The sequence below is a fragment of the Aulonocara sp. 'chitande type north' Nkhata Bay genome, linkage group LG8, assembly GCF_057382095.1.
Source record: "Aulonocara sp. 'chitande type north' Nkhata Bay isolate Kocher_YH1m ecotype deep benthic linkage group LG8, A_spYH_male_GT1.1, whole genome shotgun sequence".
NCBI classification, from domain to species: domain Eukaryota; kingdom Metazoa; phylum Chordata; class Actinopteri; order Cichliformes; family Cichlidae; genus Aulonocara; species Aulonocara sp. 'chitande type north' Nkhata Bay.
Window position 1 is genome coordinate 20,814,607 of NC_141351.1, and position 16,282 is coordinate 20,830,888.

General features: G+C 40.1%; 2 protein-coding genes across 8 annotated transcripts in view; one reads left to right on the plus strand and one right to left on the minus strand.

Moving 5' to 3' along the window:
* The window catches only part of tanc2b (tetratricopeptide repeat, ankyrin repeat and coiled-coil containing 2b), a 189,211-nt gene extending 181,705 nt beyond the window's left edge, over window positions 1-7,506 (minus strand). For 3 of the 7 annotated variants that reach the window (XM_086304201.1, XM_086304204.1, XM_086304200.1), the window contains exon 1: window positions 7,038-7,505. The gene's annotated coding sequence lies outside the window, so the exon portion shown is untranslated. Of the gene's footprint in view, window positions 1-7,037 lie in introns of all 7 variants that reach the window. The other 4 variants (XM_086304206.1, XM_086304202.1, XM_086304207.1 and 1 more) reach the window with 3 other exon arrangements.
* Window positions 7,507-11,283: 3,777 nt separating this feature from the next.
* Window positions 11,284-16,251, plus strand: LOC147323692 (uncharacterized). Its single transcript, XM_086304227.1, has 9 exons — window positions 11,284-11,419; window positions 12,594-12,655; window positions 12,745-12,849; window positions 12,951-13,122; window positions 13,298-14,144; window positions 14,629-14,810; window positions 15,280-15,383; window positions 15,481-15,585; window positions 16,077-16,251. Exons 2-9 carry the CDS (start codon window positions 12,614-12,616, stop codon window positions 16,164-16,166), a joined length of 1,647 nt encoding a protein of 548 aa, XP_086160353.1. The 5' UTR covers window positions 11,284-11,419; window positions 12,594-12,613; the 3' UTR covers window positions 16,167-16,251.
* Window positions 16,252-16,282: the final 31 nt, after the last annotated feature.

Consider the following 16,282-nt stretch of genomic DNA (forward strand, 5'->3'; position numbering starts at 1 on the left):
ACATGGCGCTCACCCCTATTTGTCTTGTTTTGAACCCCGCGATGGATGGCAAAGACCCCCGTGATCGTCTAACAGTTACGCAAGCTGCTGTCAGCGACGAACTCAAGGTAGAGGAGTTACAACGCCTGGATGATGATGTGTTTGCCGTGTGTGCACAGAAGGTGACAGAGTGAAGACGCTAAAACTAAACATCTTTGGAGTGAGGGGCTAGAGGTCACGGGTTGCTCCTGACAACATTTAAAAGTCGAAGCTGCTGGCATTATGCTGTAGCTGTTGTTCCAGCTATGAGACAAGGCTTTCAAGCCTGATAAATACTCTGTCATTCATCTGCCATCAGCAGCTGGGGCTGACTCAAGCAGCTGCTTAATAGGCTAACAGGGATCTTTGGTTCCCAGGTGGAAGTTTGAGTGGCAGACTGATTGGATACAGCCACACATCCAATCTTTGTTATCTAGAAGCCTGACCATCATGGCAGAACCAGGTAATGTAACGTAATCTAAGAGGTAGCAGACATAAAAGAATGCATGTGCTTCTTAAGCTTGACCAGTAAGAAATGATTAACTTGATTTCATTAAGGTTGCAATGCAGAAATAAGCTCAAAGACTCCAGTGACAGCAGCAACTGCCAGTATGATATATATCTGTGCAAACTACAGGGAGAGCAGCAGAAATGACTTCCCACACATCCCAGCACAGGCTTCTGGTCTTCTTGGCTTCTGGTATTCATTCTAATACATCACTCTGAACAGGTCAGCATCTTTCAGACTTTAAAGGCCATTTACAGACACTTCTCTACATTCACACTGAGCCGCCAAAACACCAGAACAACACTGAAATTCTTCTGCAGGAAATTTACTGGCACCCGTGAGGCTTTCCACTACGTCCAAATTGTTTTAATTTACTGTTTACGCTGCAAACACAGTGTGCCAACAAGCCAATTCTCATTATGATGATGACTGTGATTATTAGAAGTAGCTAGCTCTGATGTTTGGCTCCCATCGGTAGATGCTTTGCCCACACAGACTGTGACCTCGACATAGGATTATTTGTGCATTTATTATTTACTATATTTTTTTAAGTAAGTCAACAACGAAAAAGGATGTAGGCTTTGGTGGGGAAACAAAGAAAACTGTAGAAGAGGGTATGAATATCTGACTCCACAAGCAGCCATTTATCCCCATTATCTGTACTTATTTGAAACAGCAAATGTTGTCATACACCTTCTCTTCTGAGACGTGCATAGTTACCACAGTGCTGTAAGTGTATGGTAAAAATCAACTAGTGCAAATAAGCAAATTCTTCTTTTAGATGCACAAAATACAACGTTGAAAGCTGAAAATGCATTGCATCAATATTTATTGATTTAATGTTACAAAACCATAACCGATTGCATCCACTGCAGAAAAAAAGCACTTTCGATCCAGCTGTATTTTTGGTTTCGACGGGCTGAAAGAGCAATGAGCGAAAAACATGTTTGAGAAATACAGACAGTCTTACAAGCACCGTTCTTTGAATCTATTCTGTTTTGACTGTTATGAAACTGTAGACCTGTTTTAATACAAAATACATTTCCCAAAATACTACCACGCTGCCGTTGTGGTTTCTTCTGCAGTAACAAAGCCACAGAAATCGACTGTATGCCGTTTGCGGCTGTTTGTGACAAATAAGAGCGCAGAAGTGCTTGATCTTCGACTGCAGCAACAGAGTCGACTCCTAAGACAAAATTTAGGAATTTTCTATTCAAAGCCAGAGTGTGAGTACACTTGTACTTTTCATTGTTAAATTACAATAAAGTAGCAGCATTCAACCCCTATGTACAACAACAACATCTTACTGCTGTATATAATAATTTACTTTTATTGTTCTTAAATGTGCTTTGTTGCCACTGTACTTTTATTTTTGTGTTGTAAAATATAACTGCGTGTCTTTGTGTATGTACTTTGGAGTCTGTTTCTTTTCTTTCTTTACACGTTATCAAATCTGTCAGAAGCCCCCTTCTCTTTGCGCCGCGTGTTTATGGGAACGCTGTTGTGATCAATGTTTTAACAACGACACTGACGATGAACACAAAGCTGTTTAATCGCTGCTGTGCTAAATCTTCACACTGTTCACAGACACAAGAACACAGAAAACATTACATATCCAACCGGTCCAGATTGTAAATAACTGAAATACCTGTCACAACATTTCTGCTGTTCTTCTTTTCTTGTATAAAGTCCTCAAAGACAAGCCATTATAGTATCATATTATCCCAACGAAGCACTTCACTCTCAGACTACGGGGCTTACTTAAGGTTCCTAGAGTGTCCAAATATAGCCTTCAGCTTCTGTGGAAACAGCTCCCAGTTTGGATTCAGGAAAATGGGGATGTCACCAGAGCACTTTCAGAAAATTCTGAATGTAACAGTACTTGTTTTGCTTTAGGACCACAGACACTTTGTGTTGAAAGAGAAGTTAGCACCATCCCTTGGTTCCCTTCTGATGTGGTTAGAGTCAGGCTGAGCACTTTTCACTCCTGATGCCATAGTATGCAACTATTTTAAGTCATTACATTTCATCCAGGTGTCTGTATTTACCGTATTCAACAGTATATTATACAATTTCCTGCATTGTTTAGAGCGAATTGTTACAGTGAACGTGAGAAAGAGTCAAATTATCCTCATTGGAACTCAATTAATGTCACTGACTCCCAGTAAAAGTACAGACAAAAGGATTCCAACAGCTAGGCGCAGCACTGTTTTTCCTGACAGGAAAGCAGAAAGCCCAAGATGAAACAGCCTGGCTTACCTCACAGACTGGTCACTAACAAGGAAGAACAAAGTGCTAAGGAGACGCCTTTTCTGCATCATTATTACATAATCAAAGGGCCACACTGAAATGAGGGACATGCCCGAGCAGACTCCGTCCCTTGTTCAGTGCACCGTCGTTTCTTCCAAATGAGCCAATTTCAGAGTGTTTTACTAACTATCTGGAATATCTTTATCCACAGAGACACCAAGGCTGTTTTTTGCAGGTATAAAGTCAAGTCAGTTTTACTTACATTACTCATAGTTGCAAATTACCCTTGAGGGGCCCAAATGCAATGCAACACCCTGAATTTGAATAAAGAAGAAACCTTGTTAGAGGGGAAAAGAAGAAGACTGAACAGACGGTTACAGATTAGCCCAAAGAATACACATTATGGAAAGTAATGTGTATAATGCTCTCACTGTGGTTTGCTTTGCCTTGCATTTCTAATATGATTTTCTTGTCCACTCTTGGGGCATAAACTGAGTTACTGGCTAAGAAGGAAATAAATTATAGCCAAAATATCAATTTTAATTCTCTTCACACTACATTTTCCCCAAGCTGATGATCACTGCCATTTATCCTACAGTACACAAATAAATGGCAGTGTACCCAAAACTAAAAAGCCAAGCATTTTTTTCCCAAAAGGCTTTCCCGGTTTCCTTGACTGCTTTTCCTGATTACAGCAGCATAAAGAGTGCCGTTTTTCCTCACAGCTCAGGGAAATGAATCAAAACATCCCGGAGAACGATACCTTTACTCCCCATACAGGAAACAATCTCACATTTTCAGGGCTGATAAGACTCAGAGAGCAACACCCAGTAGTGTCTGGCTTGCTCGTGGATGCACATCAAAAGAGCCGTTTTACCTCATTAAACAACAGACCTTTTCATATCTGAAAGCACAGTCGAACAGTCGATTCTTTCTCAGGCGGTTAGAAGCCTCTTAATTAACTCCAGCTTCTTTTAAAGTCAGGAGTTAGTCAGATGTCTATACATTACTAAATCGTAAAATAAAGAAAAGCTGTACTTGTGGAGGGGGTGCTCTGCACTAATGTTTTCTACATTCAGTGTAATATTTCATGAAGAAGCACTGCTTGGCCTTGTACACGCTTAGCCTCTTCTCCTGATTTAAACAGTGATTTTCTACATTTCCAAGACTGACTTTCACTGACCCACAGAATACGAATGTGCTCAAGCATTTCAGCCGAGGGATTAGGCGGAAAGATCGATAATCGCACTTCTACTAGAAAGAGGCTTTCTGGTTATGAAGAAGTCAATTTCACCTCCTCTGTAAAAATGTCCCACAGCTGAATTACATTAAAATGCATTGAGACTAGAGTCAATATGGGGGGGAAAGGAATTTGTATGACTGAGCTGTCCATCAAATTAAACAAAAATAATGTATTATTTGTCCAAGCCTACAACAGTCTGATATGAAACCCCAATGACAAGGACAAGATCCTTAAAAAAGGACTTGTTATATGAGCCTGACTTATTATATATGCAAAGTAAAGTAAAAACCCGAGTTAGTCATATGTAGCCAAAGTCTGTATACAAAAGATGGCAGCAACCAAGGTAACATAACCTTTGTGCACTACTGTTTTAGAGCCTCAAGTGACCATATTTGGATAAGAGGGTGGAGTTCTTGGCAGATACTACTCTTGTTGTACTAATGGACTGAGCAATCAACGCAGCTTGTAAAGCTGTGCACATGTGTAGTAAAAGCAATAACTGCAGGAAAACTGAAACCATATAAACATCATCTTAGGGCAAAGTCTTCTGAGGCAGTTTTTATTGTGTTTGACAAGCAATACCATACATGCATTTTATGTGCCTGAGATTATTGAGATTCATTTAGAAAAGGGCTTCAAAACAGCCACATGCATGAATGTCAAGATGGCTGCTAAAGTTAGCATTCTTTAATTGATTAAAGTCACGAAATTGCATTAAAATTGGTCCAAAATGCATATTGCTACTGCCCATCACCCGGGATGTGGTTGCTACCCCATGCCCAACCCTTCTCCTTTTTCATCCGGGTTTGGAACCGGCAATGGCGGAGTCCAAAATGCATAAACTCCACAAATTCTGGATATTTAACAGGTTAATGTTAATGAATCCATGTTGTGGTAGGACATTCAGTATAAACACATCTCTCAGATTAAATGAACCAGTGTGGAGGATTTCATCCACATACTGAAAACACTTTGTCACCCCTCACTCCTCAAGTGTGTCGAACATATGGACACTATACAGAAACAGCAGTGCAGTATGGCAGGTTTTGTGGAAGAGGAAACTCACCATATGTAGATATAAAGCGCTCAATGCAAGCCAAAAAAACTACCATTCATGTTTTACATACAATGAAATCACATGTTTTGACAATCCACCCTTTTGTTTTAGCCTCTATGGATAGTTAGCGCTTTATAAATACCAGGATGTAAGCCATTTACCCGACAGATGCGCAGTGGAAGAAGGTAAACATCTCTATCCGCACGTTAATGTGTTTAGTGTTTTCGTGAGCACATTTCTATTAAGAATTATTCACTAAGATGCAAATAAGAGGCAAACTGGGATTTTATCTTCCGTGTAAATTCAATTTCTAGCATGGCCGATTGATTAATGATACACTAAATGTGAAAATTATTAACTCTTTACAATAAATTACTTTCACTGTGCTAACAGTGTTTTAGAGGGGAGCCTCTTTGGGTTAGGTTTGATTAAACGACATAGCACAGGTTTTATTTATGATTCTTGAGTTCAGTGAAGGACTTGAGGGCTGTTTTGTGTCAACTTAAGGTGCAGAGAAATCGTTTTGCTACAGCAGAGCCTTTTTGTTTTGACCTTTGGCCGGTCGGTGAGGAAGAACGGAGGGACTGTGTTGGCTCGGACTGTGGAAAACAAGGCTTTGCCACAGTCCCCCCTTCAAGCAGGGAGAGATAAGCACGGAAAGACAAAAAAGTTTAGGGCTGGTGGGCTAAAAAAAGAAAAAAAACATCATGATCTCATAATGGAAAACCGCCACACTGTGTGTGAACTCACATATGTGAGTGAGAAGCGGGGTAGCAGGAGAGAAGCAAAACTAGCGCATGTCGCTGATGTGATGAGAGAATGCTTTGAGGATGACTGTCTTTTATCTATGGTGAGTCGAGCTGACAACCAAGAACTTGAATAGCAGAGCACAGCGAGACAGCAGTCATCTGCAGCCTCATACAAAAACCATGAGTGCTGGAACCAAATCTTACTACTCTGCAGTCTATTTTTCTGATAAATGCTTTATCACAGCACTTCTCTGCCGCTATAAAAGCGACGCCTTGCAATTGTAAAACTGTGTGTAAACTATATGGCCTAAAAATGACATTTTCCTCCGTGAAGGCTTTTTGTCGCTTTACAGATCTTCACCATGTTAAAATCAGAGCCGTAAAACTGTGAAACAACAAATCTGAAGTTTTCACGACCGAAAACAGACTTACTTTCTTCCACATAAGGTGCTGAATGGTGATCATAGGGAAATAAATGTTTTCCCCTTCCAAACAACAGACATTACACAGATTAGCTGCCTTTGCTGAAACATACTATTACCACATAAGTCCCTGTAGAGAAGGACCAGATGTCAGATAATAGGCTGTGCTGTGAAGTAGGTGTTGGCCTGGAGCCATAGAGCAAGTAAGAACAGCTTCTTCCATATATACCTCTTTGCTTTATGGACAGCCTGCTGGCTGGGTGGGCGACCGCCTTATACCTTGAGACTGTTAGAAGATGCCATGTGTGTAATCTACTCTCCATACAAGATAAATATATTTGTGTAATTGAGTAGATAATAGGCCTAACTTTTAAAATCAATACACCCTGTTAAAGAGAGTGAGAGCAAGGTCTGTGGTGCCTATCCCTGGTCTTTAACTGATAAGCCTATCAATATATTAAAGCAATAAATCATTTCATGTTAGAGGAAAACACAACAATGTGCTTCAAAGTTCTGATATTAAAGTAAATGAATCACATATGCTGCGGGGTAGGGGGCTGCTTGTTAGTGAGTACAAAGGAACAGCTAACTCTATCTCATTAAACACTACGCTGGGTTTTTATTGGCTTACTTGAATGGCTTGGCTTCCACTGTAAGCGGCTGAGAGGTATTGGCATTACAGGTTATAGATCGGCTGCTGCAGGAGCATGACACTTCTAAGACATTTCCATTCAAGACATAATAAAACTTTAAAATGGCAATAGGTGCAGCTCTGAAAGGGATGGGTTACCTTTTCTAGACTTGAACCTTTGTTTTTCTGACCAGCTTTGGCATCACAGTCGTTTCTTCTCTGCTGCTGCTGTTGCTCCGGTTCCCTGTCTGCTTGCTGATGCTGCTGCTGCAGCGCTCCGTGCGGCTCCTCACTCCAAATTACCAGTCTGCGCGTTTCCAGTCGCTCCGAAATAGCTTACAGAGAGTGACTCCGAAAATAACTGCACCGATCAAAGCGGCCACATTCAGTCCAAACGCAGGGTGCAGTCACAGTAGCGACACCCCGGGGTGCTCCCGGCGAAAGCTCGGTCTGCAGCAGGTAGCAGAGCCGGACTCACGGCTGCTTCTCGCCCACCCAGCGTGTCAAGCGTCTGGGCCATTCACAACTAAAGTCATGCGTATCTGCGTGTATGTGTGCGTGTGGAGCAGTGAGACAGTCAGTGCCCAGTGCCACGCAGCGCCGCAACATGGAGCGATGCCCTGCCTACCACTGCATCAAGTCAGCCCGATTCATCAAGTACACCACATCCGGCTGTGCCTTTCAAAGTAAAACACTCAACGGTCTCAGGACCTCAGGAAGCGCTTAAACCAAAATTAAAATGTGCTTGGAAAATCTTCATTTGGTGTTTGTGATTAGTGCCATCTTATTATACATTAAAAAAAAAAAACTTGAACCAGGCGAACAAACTGAGCACCGGAGCAACATACGGCGGGAGGGGGGTTGAACTCAGTTCTGAATTATTTATGCTGAAAGGAGCCAATAATACCTAAATCATTCATAATTATTCAAGAGAAACAAGGTCGATGCCAATCAAACCTCCATTCATTCCCCCAGAAGACCATGGCATCTGACATTTAACATGATAGATGGAGGGAGACGCAGGCAAGTGTCAGACATTATCCTGATCCTTTTCTTCCATCAGTCAATGAAAGAACAGGTTTATCAGCCAGAGTAACAAATGGGGTAAAATTAACTCTACACAGCGCTTGATTGTGGCATATAGCTACAAGTTAAATCGATCTAAATCTATTCAGAGCTTAAAAAAAAGTGAAGTCAAACGCAGTGTATGCTGAAGGCATATTTTAGACAGAAAGAGAAACATTTAGTGCAACGTTTAAATGTTTGGGAGATTGATTATCTTGTTTTTCTGCTTCTTATTTATTTATTTAGTCATGTAACTGTAAAGGGCAAATAGATGGGCAAAAAAAATGCATGCCTCCGGACACTGAAAATGAATTACTAGATGGAGCGTTTGAATCATTTATATCGAATGTTTAATTTATCAACTTGAATAATTGCATTGACATTTTGAATTTGAATCACTTCACGTGAAATTGAATCAGTTGACTTGAATAACTTTTTATTTAGGCCTATTCTAGTGGAGAAAACACATTTCCAACACTGGTCAGGCTTCATGGACATGAATACATGTCGCTATTTAAAATGTATCTTGTACAGTAATTAGTAAAAACAACCAAGAGAAGACTAGTAGAAGTACAATTAGTACAAGTGTTAGAGAAATAAACACAAGGCACACATAGGGTTAAAGCAAATACCTCCTGAAATTTCCCTCAACGAGTTGCACCTCAGCGGGACACTTTTGGTAGCCATCAACAAGATTCTGATATAAAATTCTAGCTGAATATTTTACCACTCTTCTTGGCAGAATTGCAAGAGTTCATTTAAACTGCCTGGGTTCATAGTATGGATCCAACCTTTAAGCATAGTCCACACACTTTTCAGTAGGGTTGAGGTAGGGGTTTTGGCAAGATCATTCAAGAAATGTAATATTAGCTTCTATTACCCATTAAAACCAGGTTTGTATATGTATATCCCGTTGGAACACCTAACTGTGTTCAAATTTCAGCTGTGTAGCTGGTGATAAAAGAAAGATGTTCTCTTTCATCTAATTGTATGGGGAGAGGTTTTATTTGGGGATTCCTGATATTGAATTTGCTGAGTCATGGTAAATGTTTAGGCACCAGTTTGTACCTTTTCTGCATGAATTTATCGTGGAAATTCATGAACCGAGTAATTAATTAAAATACAAAATGATATATTCCAGAAAGGCATTCTTATCACTTTTGCACACATATTTACTCATATCAGGCCAGGTCTTTTTGTTGGGGAGAAATAACCTGCTGAAAATGTCACTTGCTCATTTGACTTTAGGTTCTTAGTGCAGTTTCTGTTTTTCATCACATTCAAAACATGTCACATGATCTTTGATGATTTTAATAAGCCAAAAAATCTCTGCTTTCTTATTAAGTTTGACTAAAAACAAGACGATAAGGCAACAGGTCTTATGCATTATTTAACAAACCAGCAATAATCATTGTGAATGCAAACTGAAAATGGCCTTTTATGTGGGGGGGGAACGAAGCCTTGATACTGACTTACTAGTCCTTGTTTTGAGAGGTTATATTGTTCCGCTGCAGACTGAGATCATAACACCGTGTTTGCATGTGCCACTGATAATGAAGTTTACCACAAAAGATTTTATGGCAGTATGAACTGAAAATGTTAGTAAGTGAGTAAAACAAGACCTGCTCATGTCTGAGGTACTGCTGTCGTGTTTAATAATATCACAAAGGGGTTTTTCTTTGTAAGAACTCGATTTATTTTGTGTCTCGATTGGATTAATATTGGGGGGCATATTCTCGGCATCATTCCAGAAATCTGCAGTCAGGGCTATTTAAGCAGTCTTTAAGAGAGAAAGCAACCATTTTCTACCACACTTGACACTTTACAGAAAAACATGACAACATAATTTATCTCAGCTTATAAGCCATGTAACTAAACACATCCATCAGTATGCACACTAACTAACAAACATGCCAAAACAGACATTTGTACACAAAAGGTATTCTCTCGCCAATTGGTAATGAGAAATACCTGACGGGTTCCTGGAAACTGGCTTTGGTGTGTGTGTGTGTGTGTGGGGGGGGTTTCTACAGTGTACTCACACACAGTGTGATAGATGAGGTGGTCACAGATAGAGCTCCCCTCACCTCTAGAAACACATATGCTCCCACTGGCACTGAATCAAATCCTGCCAGAGCTTTCTTAATCTCTGTCTTCCCCTGGACTTTCCCATCTGTCTGAATATAAAGAATGAAAACAGTAGAGGTGAGTGTGGAGCCCACTCTAGCCCACTGCAAGAGGAGGTAAGATTAACTGGGACTAACACAGGATTGCAGAGGGATCAGCAGAGTTGTGGGGAGCCAGAGAAGGAAGAGAGTGGCTCAGTGAACCTGCTGGCCCTGGATTTCTTATGCTAATCTACTGGGGTTGTAGCTCACCTCAAATTTGTCTGATGTTATGCCAGTGTGAGAGATCCTTTTATCAGCTGCACATGAGTTCTGTATCATAAAGGAGCCAAAACACTCTCAAATTTGAAGTTACAGATTGGCCTCCATTATCACTCACATAAAGGAAAGAAAGCTTTATTTCAACACTGTCAATAAAACAATATACTGGCTAAAACAATTAGTCTGAAGTGCACCTAAAATTATTTTAAACCCAACAACAAAACTTCATGTGCATTATAGTGATGAAAAAGTGTGTCCAATTGTTTATTTATATCTTCACAAGTAATCCATTAAAACTGTAAATGTTTTCATGGTAGACAAATAGACAATTTCCAGCTGTCGTCTCAGATGTTAAATTAAAAAGAATAAAACATAAACACCATCATTTGAAGCCATTAGCGTAAAGCAAGGAAAAGCTTAAGAGGATAGAAAAAGTAGCTGAATGAATGTAAATGTAAAACATTTGTTTCTAAACATCAACAAAACAGAGGAAGTCAGAACAGGTGAAATATTCCGTGTCTGCAGCCATCCGGGAAAAAAACGGCGGAAGCTCTGTCACGTGTGAAAAAAAAAATATATATGAGCTGTTTATTCCAGTTAATCTAAAACTGTTGAATATTGGCTTTGCAACAACTCTTTGAACTTGTCTTGCTAAAGCTTTAATTTGATCATAATCAAAGACAAACTTGCCAATAAGTAGTCATCTTGGTCGTATTTTCAGGCAGTTATTTTAAAATTACTGACTATGCTCCAAAGCAGTTAGCCTATATGTGTACTGTCATCTTTGCTTGGACCAAGGAATTCTTGTTGTCTTAATTGACATTACATCCAGCCAGAGAGCAGCGCTTAATTCTAGTGATTTTGATCAGATGTGACCGTCGTGTCCACATATGCAGGTTTTATTTCCCGTAGAGCGCTAAAATTAAATATTTTCAAACTCCCCGCCCTGTCTAGAAACACGTGGTTAGAACTGGACACCAGCCACCGCGCAGCTGCGGATTCTGGTTTCGATGGAAACGTATCATTTGGAAAAAAAAAACCGCAGTGGTGGATGTATTGTACACAAAGTGGTCATTATCCGAGTACAAAGTAAGTCAAAAAAAGTGTCATATATGTAATGTTTTATATTACTGTAGTTATATTTAAGTTAAGGGAATGAAAAGTTTGAAATGTACCTTTTGAAAATGTATTTATAAAGTTTTAAAAGGTTCGCATTGCGCTTTGAAACCACGTCTTTTTTCTTTTTTTCTTTTTAATTTACCGTCTGTCTTTTGGTGATGGTGATACTTTGTGAATAAGCGCAGGCCTGAGGTAATTATTAACGTATTACTTATTAAATAAAATTATTAAACATCATTTGTAAATCCAAGTTCATTTGTAATGTTAAACTTTAGTGTGATTACAAAACAATGTTGAAAAATAACTTTGGAGTTTTGAAGTGCACACTGAGTGGAAAAATAGTCTCTTAGGGACACTTGTTCACATTTTTGGTTACACAAATGTCTAGTTAGCCAATCACAATCACGAACTGCTGAATTTCAAACTGAGCATCAGAAGGAGGACAGTGTACACAACGTTTGATGGCTTCCTCCAGCAGCACATTGGACCATGTAACAAAGCTTAAATATTTCAAACTGGTTTCTCAAACATGATAATGAGTTCACTGTACTCAGATGACCACCACAGTCGCAATATCTCAATCCAATAGATGATCTTTGGGATATGGTGGAATGGGAGATTGATGTTATGGACGTGTATCTGAAAAACCTGCACTAACTGTAATGCTATCATGCCACTGTGGATCAAAGTCTCTGAGGAAGGTTTCCAGCACCTTGTTGAATCTGTGATGGGAAGAATTAAGCAAATAAGGTGTAACAGATGAAGTGTGTAGCGTAGGTATGTTGCTCTCATAAAATAAACCTGCTTTTGATGTCCAGCTTATTTACTTGCTCTTAAAATCTAAAAATAAAAATGATTTCATTGTATAATTACTATTCAGACTCCTTCCAGACAGGCTATTTATTTACAATAAATAGCAGATAATTTGTGTCAGGTTTAACTTCTGGAAGTTTTGTGTGTAACTAGTTTCTGTAAAATTTTTAAGCAGAGAGAGTGAGTAAGGATTCATGGTATTGAACTGTTATCAGCACAGACATTATGTCATGCTATGGCCTTGTTTTCTATGATAGTAACTGAGACCTGATTGTATCTTTAAATGTTCAGACTGGCTTTTATGCTATTTCTCACTGTCTTTGTGTTGCAGGGGACAACACGTTGTGAGTAATGCTGCCCTCTTGGTGGAAACATTTACAGATTGAGAGCATGGTACAGTTTGATGTACACGACACAAAAACTCATACGGACATGCTGTATATCCTTCCTTCTCATCCACTGTATTGAATCTGTTTTATCAGAATTTTTATCAAAGGTGGAGTCAGGAGACAAAAGCAAATATTTCGGGCGTGCCGAATATTTTCACACAATTGCACTCAGTGTCAGCTGCAAGGGAAGCCCCGAAGGTAAGAACACTTTCAAAACAGGAACATCCGATATCCCTCTTGAGTAGCTCAGCTTTCCAAAAGTCTCACTCTCCAGCAACCTCTCTGTTTGCCACCTGTAGTTGGCCCCCCACAGCTTTGGGAAGTGTGCTTCATCTGAGCCAGAGAACCCTCTGAACAAAGCCTCAGTGTCCCGCTGTCAAGCTTTTTCCAGCGTAACCCAGAGCATGAGTGCAGAGCTGGCAGTGACTTCAAAAATGCCCCACTGTGGAAAGCCCCCACTGCCATCCAGATGTAAGTTTTCTAGAATGCATTTTGTGCTGCAGGTTGTAGCAGGACCTGGACCGGTTTTCTAACTACCCTGTGTTTTATTTATTTATTTTATAATATTAGTTGTTATTTGATATCCAAAATGTTTTCATTCCAAACCAATAAGTTTAATTTCTTTTCCTTTCTCACCATAATATAGCACACAATGTCCCGTATCACATCAAGCACAGGTCTAAGCTTGTGAAAGATGCTGTATTAAATGGATCTACCCACAGGGAAGCGTGTAAACAAATACAAAGCCAAGACATCCTGAAGAGCAGGAACAATGTGAACCACCTTTTCAACAGAACAAGCTACGGGCAAATCGCAGAGTTTGAGCTCCCCTCCAGTGCTGAGACTCTGGACAACTTCCAGGGAGACACCATCGCTGTCCTACATCGCCACATATTGAATGTATTGTCTGGTGAATCTGAGGTGGAGGCAGATGGCGGCTTAACAGACTCCTGGCAGCACACACGTAGAGAGAGTGATTCGATCACCTTTTCGAAAACAGCACGTCAGTCAAGTTCAGTCTCTGCTGGCTGCTCTCACAGCCCGCTTAGACAGCAGTCTTTCAGGTCACAGTTAAGTATGTCAGCAGTCCTGAGTGGAGCTCCTCTCAGCAGTGTCACTCCTGTCCTAAAACAAAGAAGGTCACCTCATGTGATGCCGACACCACCTGGCAAAGTCAACACGGGCTTTTCAGCTTGTACTCAGGGGGCAAAGCAATGTCCTCCCTCCTTACTCAGCTCAGGCCTCTCTCAAAGGCAGACCTGTGTGGGCAACATGGAGGACGGCGCTTTTCAGAATGGAACCAGCAATGCCAACACACTGCGGTCTCGTAATAAAAGAAGAGGTCCATATACCTCTAAAACCTCCATTATGATGACAGCTGGTGAAGGTGAAGCGCTTCCACAGAATCAAGAGTGCCAAGGGGCTGCTGCTGCTGAAGTGCCCCCATCTTCAAAAGACTGCGATGAACAGATGTTATCCAGATTCAAACGGAGGTGAATTACTTTTACAGACACATTAGGTGATCTACAACCAAATTTTAGGTAATCTTGCAGGATGTTTCAATTGTTAATATGTCTGACTTTGGAATACACTGATTAGCCGTGACTTAACTGGAAATTTAGAGAACTTTTTCAGCTTCACCGCTAGAGAAGCTTTTAATGATTCAAAATATTTCTTGAAATCTTATATTGGACCTTGTTGGAGCCCCTTTAGTTCATCCCATGTGTAAAACAGGACATTTTAACCTCTTTGCCCCTGCTTTTGAACAGATTTTTTGGCTGCTGTTTATGGACTCAAGGTTTCAGAGCAGCATTCAGAGCAGTTTAAACTATACTGATTTAAATATTCAAAACGCTGGCCCTTGTTAAAATGCGATTCCACCATATATAACAGTATATGTATGAGAGTATGTGGAGTCAAACATAACAGGTTCCCATTTAGACATATTGTCTAATGTGATATATCATCTACCTGTAGGATGTTAGAGGAGCCATTACAGGACAATGAGGAGGAAAAAGAGAAAGACCGATGCCGGATCTGCTACAGCAGTGACGCGTCACCGAGCAACCCATTGTTGTCACCCTGCCTGTGTTCAGGAAGTCTGCTCTTCATACACTTGGACTGCCTGAAAACATGGCTCAAGGCCAAAATCCACTCAGGTTGGTAGGCAGCTAAAATTGAGAAGCTGAATTTTCTATATGAATGGTGAAATTTGCCATTTCAACATGCTATTTTTTCAGCAAAAAAAGTTCTTCCATATTATCCAATTACCTATAATATTGATTAGAACAAAATTAAATAATGTTCTCTACTGAAAGAGGAATAACAATATCAAAACTGCAGCCCTGGCAAGACCTCCTACACTGGAGCCCATTTATCATCCTACAAGAAACACATGCTTGTAATGTCTTCAGTGCAATAATCTGATTGATGTTCCTTTTTTCCCCCGCCTGACTGGACCTCTTAATTAATCTTTCTATGGTTCAGACCAGTTTTAACCAGGAAGATAATGTTGCTGTTTCCACTGTGTCTGCTGGTATAGCCCCCAAAAAAGTTGCCTGCAAAAGAAAAAGCTATACGGTAGTATTATGGTCAATATGCTTAGTCACGATGTGTGTGTATTTCCAGGGTTATCTTTCCGTGCTGTCCAAAGATGTGAAATTTGTAAGGGGAGGGTAGTCGTGGACCCAAACGTGTTTGACTTGAAGGACTGTTACATGAGAATTCAACAGGTAAACTGAGAAAAAGAATAAAAAAGAAAAAACAGGCTTTTGAAAAATTAAAACTATAATTACATGACTGCACTTTGTCCTTCCCCATCTGTTTCAGGGTGATGGCATCACTGGGCGCTCTGATGTGTCAGATATAGTGGATATCATGATCATCTCAGGAACTGTACTCTATCTATCCACATTTAACTCCCAGCCGCCCTGGGTAACTATACAATCTTAATATTTTATTTTTCACTTTCTTTAATTATTTATGTTTTTGCATAAAATGGATGTGTCATGGTCCTAATATTGTCTCTGTTTTGCTGTGCCACTTTGTGGTTCTAGCTTTTCCTAATTCCTGGTGCCTTGTCTTGTCCCACTAAGTGTTAGTTTTCACATTTTGGTGCAAGTTATTTCTCTCTGTTATGTCCTGGTTTCCTCTGATGGTTTGTGTTCTTGTGTGTTTTGGGGGGTTGTCTCCACTTGTGACCTTTTGCTACCTGGGTCATGTTTTGTAATTCACCCTTTATTTATATAATCTTCCCATCGTCTTTGGTCCTTTGTTTTCCTTCCTGTTTTTGTTTTTCATCTGCCTTTTTTAAATTTACTACACACAAGAAGATGTCAGTTTCATCCCAAAGCATAAATGTTAACACATTTGAAGATTTTGGGTTCTCTCTACAGCAACTCAGTTTTTTTTATTTCTTTCTGCAGATGCGATTGATGTTCATTCCCTGCATGTTTGCCTGCCTAATGACAAGAAGAAAGATGAGGAGGACCCGTCAAATGTTAATGGGCATTTGATCCCCAGCTCAAATCCACATTTGAGTGTTATAATAAATTGCAGTGCATCAAATTTAAGCGAGTGGATAAGTGTCAGCAGCTATAGTAAGGCTGTAACAGTATTTGAAACTAAATCA